Consider the following 9480-nt stretch of genomic DNA (forward strand, 5'->3'; position numbering starts at 1 on the left):
CTATCCCAAAGCAAAGTGTGTATGAACTACTGTAAGACCAAGCTATCCCAAAGCAAAGTGTGTATGAACTACTGTAAAACTACCCCAAAGCAAAGAAGAATCTGTGAGGTGTTCTCAAGACCAAATTTTAAATCATACTGACAAGATTAGCACTTGCATCAGGAATGAATTTAGTCCCTGGAACAGGACTGCCCAGGACTAAAGAACTGAATGTGCGTGCTTTACTTCTCAGCCATCCAAGAAAGTTTCATTAGTACCTTTTTTTTTTTTTTTTTTTCCAAATGAGGGACTGACAAAAAAAGAGAATTCATGATTCGTTAACACCTTATTTTTGTATTAAGAAATATTATATCCATTACCAACATTAAGGCAGAAAGTATCCATTTTCATTCTCTCTTGATTGATATCATTCTATTTTTACAGTTTACTGCTGACAGTGTGAGATAATTCAACGACAATTTTCCCAGTGTTTTTCCTCATGTACATATACTCGACAGCCCGGAATACAGACTCCAAGCCAGTAAACGTGCCCCTGGGAGAATAGGCTCCGAGGTCCACTTCACATACCAGTTCCCCGTGTTCGCACATTTTGAGCAAATGGTCTAAGGCTGCCTGATATTTAGAAAGGTAATGGTTCAGGAAGAAACCCTGGATGCTGGCAGATTTTTTTAGCAGTTTGGCTGGCAATGTTCCTGCTTTAACAGGCGAAAGGCCAGTAGGAGTTTGGTAGCCAGAGATAAACCCAATTACGATCAAACGACCTTTGGTGGCCAATGCATCTACCGCCAAGTCAAACAGGGAGCCCCCCACAGACTCGTAGACCACGTCCACACCTTCGGGGTACTCCTGCTTGAGGACCGAAGCCACGTCCTCCGTTTTGTAGTTGATGGGACGATCGCAGCCAATGGACTTCAGGAAGACAGACTTTTCATCAGAGGAGCAGGTTCCAATGACGTGGCATTTCGCCCTTTTTGAAAGTTGTACAGCAAACTGTCCTGTCCCCCCTGCTGCAGCCGTCACCAAAACTTTTTTCCCTTCTGACAACTCTCCAAGCTCGGCCAGGCTGATGTGTGCAGTAGTGCCACTTACCAGCAGGGTGAGGTACTCAGGTTTCACTGAAGGCACTGGGATTGCAATGTTGGCTGGTACAACTGTATACTCAGCAAAAGAGCCAGGTGCCATGTAAGCCACAGCTTGGCCCACTGTATAGCTGGCACTAGCAGAGAGGCCCAAGGCCACCACCTCACCGATGCCTTCAAAACCTGCATCGAAGGGGACCCTCATAGAAGGGTTATATCTGCCAGCAGAGTAGTTGATATCCGAGGCATTAACACCCACAAATCTAAGAGAGAACAAACAAGAGATACATTAAGATGTTTCTTCTGCCACTTAGACATTCTAGCTATTGAGGATGGCCTGCTGCTACGCACTACATTCTAACAGAATTCAAGAAATGATTCCTGCTGTTCACTCAAACGAAGACATTAACCAAGTATTAGTTCACCAATGATTTGCAATCAGTTTTGGCATGCTTTACTATTTTCGGCATATTGAATTGTTTCATCAGTTTAGGATTAATTCCCTGTCACTGTAAACTTTACGTTCTTTAGTTCCTGTATCATTTATTCCTCCTTTTTTTGTGCAAAAGGAAAAGCAAGGAAAAAGAGAAAAAAAAAATTAGGAAGTCCTCATTATATACAAACTTCACTGGGGCAATGGGTTGGAAATTAATTGGTCTCTTAACAAAGATGTTAAAAACAACACCAGGATAAAATATATTCAAAGAAGTAGACTTGTATCGATTCTGGCAACAATTTAACACGTCGGATAATAATAGTAATGACAAGGATACTATTAAAGATGGATGTACTGGACAAGGTCATCAGTTGTTCCAAGCTCCTGAAGGGGTTCTTTACAGCACTGATGGTCAGGCTGCATCACATTGTCTTTCTGATGTCAGGGTGTCTGTCTGGTGTGAAAATGTGCATTTTGGTGCATCTAACCCAAAACTTGTCTCATAAGGGCAGAGAGATTTTTAGGGAACATTCAACACCGTACAGTCCTTTTTTTTTCAGATGAAAAGAAAAGCAAATCACCCCTTTATATTTTTCCTCAGCCAAAAGCTGAGCTACGGTAAGTTGATTGATACCAGATGATTTATTGGCATGCTGATATCCAGATTCGGTTTAACTGTGAAGACCAGCATTTTCACCAGTCTTTCTTCATCTTTGTGTACCCCACAATGAAAGAGGAACCCTACGGCATAAGGGAAAATATAACCTGCTAAGAATGTCAGGAGTGGCTCAGCCACAGAATGGAACACCCGAACAATGCCATTTCCACCTGTAACTTGATGCTAGTAAGCAAGACATCTGAAAAGCATTCTCTTGTAATGTAACATGTCCTAATAAACGGTATGTGCCCTGTACAGGAGGGACACACTATCAGCCATACAGATCCTAGGGGCCACTTCTGCACTCTTTGTTACGGTGCTTTCCCACATACGTGGGAAGTTCTGTGTCTTGTAGAAAGGAGAGAGCAGACAGCAATCCTTGCCAAGTCCAGCTGTTTGCAGAAGTCACAGGACAGTCTCAATCTGATGCCCCAGAATTCCACATTTATACATGATACTGAGGGATCTAAGTGATGTCTGCTGGCATGTTAATATCAGGATGTCTCCAACCTAGTTTTAGGGAACAGGAAACCCAGCTCCCTCTCCTTTGCACTGACAACCTTCCCCAGGCCTGGATCATTAGGAAAAGGGCCTCTTCCTGGGCTTCACAGGGGTGTGTGGGGGCAGAGGCAGCCTAGCTGGAGGGCTTAAGGGCACTTGTGCTAATGGTTGTGAAGCAGGCCCCAGGAAAGTCTGGCGTGGGCATGCAAGTGACAACAGCCTGTGGTTTTGGAGGTGGGGAGTGGGCCTGGCCGCCATCACCTCTATCTCGGTTGCCTTCCCCAAGCTACCCTTAGCCTCTCTCCCCAGCTCCCCCACCACCGCAGCTCTGCAGTCAGAGTTGGAGCGCCCGTTCCTGGCTGAGGGAGCCCCCTGGGCTCCAGCGGTAACTAGCCCTTGGCCAAGGAGGCCCTCAAGTGCTTCCCCATCGCTGGGGGCTGCACCCTGGGTGGCTCCATACAAGAAAACTCCGCAGGGGAAAAGCGCGAGGGTCTCCTGCCCGAGAGAAGCTGACAGAGGGGCCCCACTTCCGAGAAGCTGGCAGGGAGCGCGCCCCGCAGAAGGGCAGGCTGTGGACGCACGCAGGGACACAAGGCAAAGGCTTGGGCGGCTTAGCGAACTTGCCACCAGCTCTGCTTAAAAACCCAAGGCGACCAGCACGGGGCGGCGGGAGGGAGGGGGCGGCTGGGTCCAAGCAGTCCCCGCGGGGTCGCCACCTCTTCCCCCGCGCTCTGGAGACCCGTCCCCTCGGAAGTATCAGGTCGCAGCGGACTGAGTCTGCGGAGGGGCCGGGACCATGATATCGGCCTCCTGGCGGGCAGGTCCCCGAGCCGCCGGCGAGTCACTGGGGGCTGGCAAGTTCCTGGAGCCCAGAGCGACTTTGGCCTCGTTTCCCCCTTTTCTTACCACCCTCCGCCCAGCCATCTTCTAAGTCACACGGTCGTAGGTGAAGGAAGCTCTGCTCCGCGCACCTCACCTTTCCCGGGTCGCCTGGCCCCAGTGCAGGTCCCCGCCACCCCGTTCCCGCTGGTGACAATGCGCAGCCGCGGCGGCAGGAGGCGACTCGGTTCTTACCTGGACGTTGGGACGAAGCTGCACGCAGGAGGTCAAGAGCTCGCGCCACCGGCAACAGCAGAATCAAGTTCAACAGCAGCGGGCTCCAAAGTAAAGGGGGGCCCGGCGGGGCGTGCAAAATTAACAGGGAATACACACCAGGAAGGGCTTGTGTTTTCGGGGTTCCCTATACCCCGGTTAGTTTAAAACGCGTGCTTTAAATAAGTACAGGATTCTAGCAAGCCGACAGGAGGATCCCATTAAAAACCAAAATTCAGGAACCCCAGGAAAAAGAATGGGGCCGCCGTGGTGGGCTTTCCCCCAACCCACACCCTGCCCGAGTCTCCGGGTTTATTTATACTAAAAAGTGCGGAGGCCCTTCGTCATGTTTACTGTGAAAACAGGGCAATACTGCAAGGGGGGGGAGAGGGAGACGGGGGCTGTCCTTTGAACAAAAACCAAATGCGAACGCTCCAGCCCAGAGCAAAAGCAATATCGGGAAACAAAACGTAAAGTAGACCTTCCTCACCAAAAAGAAAGAAAGACAAAAAGCCGGCCTAGAGAATCAGCAGAAATATTGTTACCCGCCCGCGAGCAACAAACCGTTCATCAAAACGCCCTCCCCGCCATTCCTCCAAACTCTCGGCTCCACTATCCTACAGGGGCGCAGAAAGTCGTCAGAAATCTTTGGAAACGAAATACTCCGCCACCCGCTTACAGAAAAAGGCTGGAAATCGCACGGAAACGGACTTAAATTGGCGTCTCTCGCTCTTTCTTTTCCTTCTCGGTGGACTGGGCGGGAGGGGGGTACCTCTGTGAAGTTGTCTCCCCCCCCCCAGCAGCAAACAAGGTAGGACACGCATAAGAAGGCTTTTATCTGTCCCTTTTCACACTTTCTGAAAACAGTACACTTCAGTCTCCTAACTCCATGACTAGCTCAAAAGCATTTACCTTCCTCTGAGTAAAGGACTTGTATTTTTTACTCTGATGGGACCTGGGCAAATATTCCATTGCAAGCAAAAGTCCGGCGGAGTGCAAAGAAACCCTCCAAACATGTGAAGTGGGGGGCTCAATGCTTTCATTCCAAATTGAGTTTGGAATAATCAAAATGAGGAGTGTGTGTACAACATTTCAGTGCAATTAACACCGTTCTGGGGTGATTTGGTCTAGATCACCATCAGCTACTAACCTGAATGCAGTGAATTACTAAATCTCCATTCTTTATAAAAATCTGTAAAATGCTACCTCCATGAACACCTATTTGCAAGGATCAAGATCTGTTTACAGTTTGGGGGCAGAACGAGATTTTCCAACAGCATTGAGAAAGGGCGAGACAATGAGTCTTCCTTCCCAACACACAGAAAACTGGTCATTCTCCTCAGCTGTAGATTTCAAGTCTGTAGTTATAGGTTTCATACTATTTATATTAAAGGGATTCCCGGTATGCGAGGAGGGGGAAAGAGGCAAGGATCTAAAGACACTTCAACTGGAGCTCTCCAAACCTGAGAGCCAGCGCTCTGCGCCCTCAACACCGAATTCAGGGATCCAAGCAGCGCGCGCCTTTGGACCCAATCTGATGGCCCAGGGCTCACAGAGAGCCTGAGCCCCAAAGTCGCCTGGGAGCAACCCTCTGGGAAGGCGGCAGGAGGGGCGGAGGGCGACCTTAATTGTGAAGTGTGCGGAACAGAGAAAGGAAAGCTACCCAAGGTGAGGAACATTCGCAGGGAGAGAGGCCCGGGAGAGCACGCGCAACCGGCAGGAGCAGCTACAGCAGGCAGGTACTTCCACCCGGCCGTGGCTTGTGGCTTGTCGTCTTTCTCTGCGTGTTCCATCGCAGTCACTCCTCCCTTCACGCCCCATTTCTAAAAGGGATTTTACTCAAGCAGTTGTGCGTGCGTGAGTTTGAGTATTCGGGTCTACAGTCAAGGGGTAGCCCTAATCGTAAAGAGGGAAGGACACACTTTCGCCTGTGTAAGTTAGGAGGCTTTTGATATGGGTTCCACCTTCACTTCTAGAGTGCGTTTTGTGTTTTGTGCGTGTATGCACACACCCAAGCCTTCTTCATAACCTGGAAGGAGCAGCGTGTTCTGTCCTGACAGCTTTTACAGAAGAAGTCCTCTGCTGCGACGCAAACTTTCTGGAGTAGAAACACCTCCAGCCCCACCCTTTAAGGCACCCCCAGGCTTCACTAGGGCGTCCCCATCCTGGTTCACTCTATCATCACGTTCCCAACATTTCCCCCAAGTTGTAGAGCCCTTCGATCTTACAGTCTTATGGGAAATCTCTAAAAGAGAACCGAGGAAAAGTGGCCTTAAACTCCTTTCTTGGGCAGGGCGCATTTCGTCCTTTCAGAGGTTGAAATGAACTTCGCAGTAATCTCTGGCACACATTTACACCGTCATTATAACCGCAACTGACTCCTCCCTTCAGTAACAGTATTCGTCCCGAGATATGCAAAGCCTGACGAACCATTCGGAGTTCCGCAGTCTGGAAAGCACTGCTCTTTCTAAGGGACAGGAGGAGCCCTCGCCTAGCAGTCGGGCGATGAGTGGGGAGGTCTGGGGACCTAGGAGCGAAGACCCGGCTCGGAGCAGGGCTCTGGCCGGCGAAGGGCCTCTCCTTCCGGTTGCTTCACTGGCTACCAGAGCTGAGTCACGTGGGAACACCCTGAGGTGGGGTGGGGGCGAGGGTCGGTCTGTGAAGGGTGAAGACCCGAGGGTCACACGGGTGTTTGCAAAACCTGTAGGCAAATGCGCCTCGCTCCCACCCCGGCCCAGCTGCCCCGACACACGCCGCGCGCTGTCGATTCCCTCCGAGGGACAGACAACAATCACCCAGCACTGACAACACTCAGACAACGCCGGCGAGGTGCACAGAACACACCCAACCACTGGCACCGCCACTATACAGCGGCCGCCCACCTTGGCGGGCAGTAGGCGCCGCCCTAGCTGCCCCGCTTCCTCGCTCGCTAGCGCGCTCCCCAAAGTCTCCGGGTGGTGCGGGTGGCTTCTCCTTCCCTGAAAGCGTTGCCGCACGCGCGGTGGCCGTGGGTGCGGGTGGGCCACGAGGGGAGCCTTCCTTCTGGGTCGCAGCGGTTTTATTTAGGGCGTGAGGGGGAGGAGGCGGGATGGGGGAGGGGAGGGGAATCCCAAATTTAAATCAGCCTCTGTGAGGAGGCCGCTCAGCGACATCGGGATGCGCCACCGCTTAGGAACCCGCAATCGCGCTCGCCAGATGGCGGCGGGCGAACTTCCCGCGAGCGGCCGAGGCGGCGGTGCTCGAGCGCGGGCCGGGGGGCGCGGAGCTCACCGGTTTCGGACGAGGAGGTCTCCGTCCCCGGGGAGAGGCACCGCGCAGTCCCGGCGCAGGGTGACCGCCTCGCGGAAGTTGGGGCTCAGCCGGGTCACCACCAGCTTCTGCATGGTTTTGGGGATGGCGGAGCCCTGGAAGTCCAGGAAGTGGCGGGCGTACGACATGTCCACGATGGTCCGCAGCGCGCGCATGGCCCGCACGGTGCCTGCTGGCGCAACCGGGCCGTGGGGCGCGGGGCGGGCTGGTGCGGGCTAGTGTGGGGCGGGGCGGCCGCCGCGGCTCCTTTAATCTCCCTGTTTTGTTTTGAATCTGCTCGGCGCAGACTGGCCGGGAGCCTCTCCGCCCTCCCCCTTCCTCCCGGCGCCGCACCGGCACCGGATACCCCCACCCTCGCCGCGTCCAAAAGCCGGATTTGACTTCTCCGAGGCAGGCGGGCGGGGGGGTAGGGGGGGGTGAGAAAGCGAGGGGACGCCGCTCGGCGCCCGCCGCTCGCAGCTCCGCAGCCTGGCCCGCTGCGGCGCGGTCTCGGCGGCCGGCTCAGGCACCTCCCCTTCCCGTGCGAAGCGCGCACTTCCTTGCAAGGTGGTACGAATCAACCCCGAGCGCGGCCGGGGCGGCGGGGCACGGCCGGGAGGAGCGCCCCGGGCCGGGCGGCCCAGGGAATCCGCGTCCCCAGAGTGGGTTGGGCGCACCCCACTCCCCCAGGCTGGGTCCTCGCCTCCGACCCTCCTTGCCCTGCCAGCCACCCTTGTCTGTCCCATTCAAGTTCCATGAACTAAGCCATTTTATTTATTTGGCCTAGATTTCTTGCTTTCCTCTACACGACTGTTCGAGGCTCCCCACTGGGAAAGTAAGCACACATTGGAAGGTAGCGGGCCAAATTCCCAAAGCACGCAAACATTGAAAACTTCTACGTGGTGTTGTCCAGGAGTTAACTCAAGACCCAGCAATTCCAGATGAAGACCTTATTTTGTAACCCGGCCAGAGAGATCCGCTGTTCCGAGGCGTCAGTTTTCGCCCCAATTGTGTGCCTTGATTAGATCATCAATTCGCTTTTCATAGCGGGGACTGAGCGAAATATTTCCCACGTTTTTCTGTGATGAACCAAGTATAGATTTAAATTGTTATTAAAGATGTTTATTTTAATAGTAATAATTTTTAAAAACACAGCCCCCCACAACCACCAACTGTTGTTTTCCACTCACACATGAGTTAACCAAAATACAAAAGCCAACCAGCGCCCCACCCCCACCGAAATCTATCCCTAAATTAGGATTTCCAGGGTACCACAGATATTTCTACCTCCAGTGTAGGACTCCGCGGGTGCTTTGGGCGCACGTGGATGCATGTGTATGAAGGTACAATCAGAACACGTAGAGGTTTAAAAATCTGTAGGCACTGGTCTCTAAACTTGGTTTATCACACATGGATGGGTTCCACCCAGTACCCGCCAGTGAATTACAATAACAAACCCCTCCACGTCTTCCTCAAATGCGAAATCCTTACATTATGCTGTATTAAGATTTCTCATTTTTGTCATATTGTTTAGCCCCGGAAAAAAAAAAAAAAAAAGAAAAAAAGAAAACAAAGCAATTAAAAAGATTGACAGGTATGGCTTGTGTGAGACCTATTTGTAATTGTCAGGGTGACGTTGGTAGGGAGGAGGAGTAAGGACCGAGAGGCAGCTCGATGTGTCTGTCTATCAGTTGAGACTGTCTGAAAGCTCTGCGATCCGAATGTGTGTTATATTTCACTGAACAAGGAGAGCGGAGTGCATCTCTCTTCTCCCAGGAGTTTGGGGGGACCGTCCACGCGCCTCGCGCCCACCCAGTGCGTGTCTGCTCTGCGCCCCCTTCGCGCACACTCTCCGGGTTGTTGTCGTTGGTGGTTTTTTGGTGTGTTCCCCCCCCCCCCCCCAAGGGGAGGATTTTTGTGAATTTTAAAAACATTTTCCGCGGACGATCAAGACTGGACAAACATCCACGCTCGCTATGTGTTCTCATGATGTTTAGTATCGGAAGCGGCGGCGAGCTGGGGCAAAGCCCCCGGGACGGGCAAGCAGAAAGTCGCGCTGCGCGGCGGCGTGCCACCGATTGATCTGTGACTGCTACAAGGTGGAACAGAGCTGACATTTCCCATCCGGTGCATGTATGTATGGGGGCTTCACTCCTCTTTCTTGTTTGCTTTCTTCCTCCTAGACCGAGCGCCGGGAGCAGGAGGAGCGCCGGCAGCGGCCTCGCCGGCGCACAATGAGCCCGCGGCGCCCCGCGCCCTGAACACGCAGCCCCGCGCCCCCGGAGCGCCGAGCGATCCAGCCCCCCATCCCCCCCAAGCGAGGGCGCGAGAAAGTTGCGCTCGGAGACTCTTTGACCGCAGAGCCCGGAGGGAGCCCGAGCGGCGCCCGAAGACGCGGCGGGGCGCGCGGGCGGCAGAGGGCAGGA

At 53.1% G+C, this 9480-nt stretch overlaps 1 protein-coding gene across 1 annotated transcript; it reads right to left on the reverse strand.

Annotated features, from left to right (window-relative positions):
- Window positions 1-417: 417 nt before the first annotated feature.
- Window positions 418-7230, reverse strand: ZADH2 (zinc binding alcohol dehydrogenase domain containing 2). The gene is made up of 2 exons (XM_006874545.1): window positions 7037-7230; window positions 418-1342 (listed from the first exon to the last, which is right to left on the reverse strand). The coding sequence occupies exons 1-2, from the start codon at window positions 7228-7230 to the stop codon at window positions 418-420; spliced, it is 1119 nt and encodes a 372-aa protein (XP_006874607.1).
- Between the last annotated feature and the right edge of the window lie 2250 nt (window positions 7231-9480).

The sequence above is a fragment of the Chrysochloris asiatica genome, unplaced genomic scaffold, assembly GCF_000296735.1.
Source record: "Chrysochloris asiatica unplaced genomic scaffold, ChrAsi1.0 scaffold00283, whole genome shotgun sequence".
NCBI classification, from domain to species: domain Eukaryota; kingdom Metazoa; phylum Chordata; class Mammalia; order Afrosoricida; family Chrysochloridae; genus Chrysochloris; species Chrysochloris asiatica.

Bases quoted from the DNA above. Each gene is read 5' to 3' on its own strand.
- ZADH2 (XM_006874545.1), bottom strand. From the start codon at position 7,230: ATGCGCGCGCTGCGGACCATCGTGGACATGTCGTACGCCCGCCACTTC. The intron at 1,343-7,036 runs GTGAGCTCCGCG...GTTCTCTCTTAG, and splicing joins GACCTCCTCGTCCGAAACCG to ATTTGTGGGTGTTAATGCCT.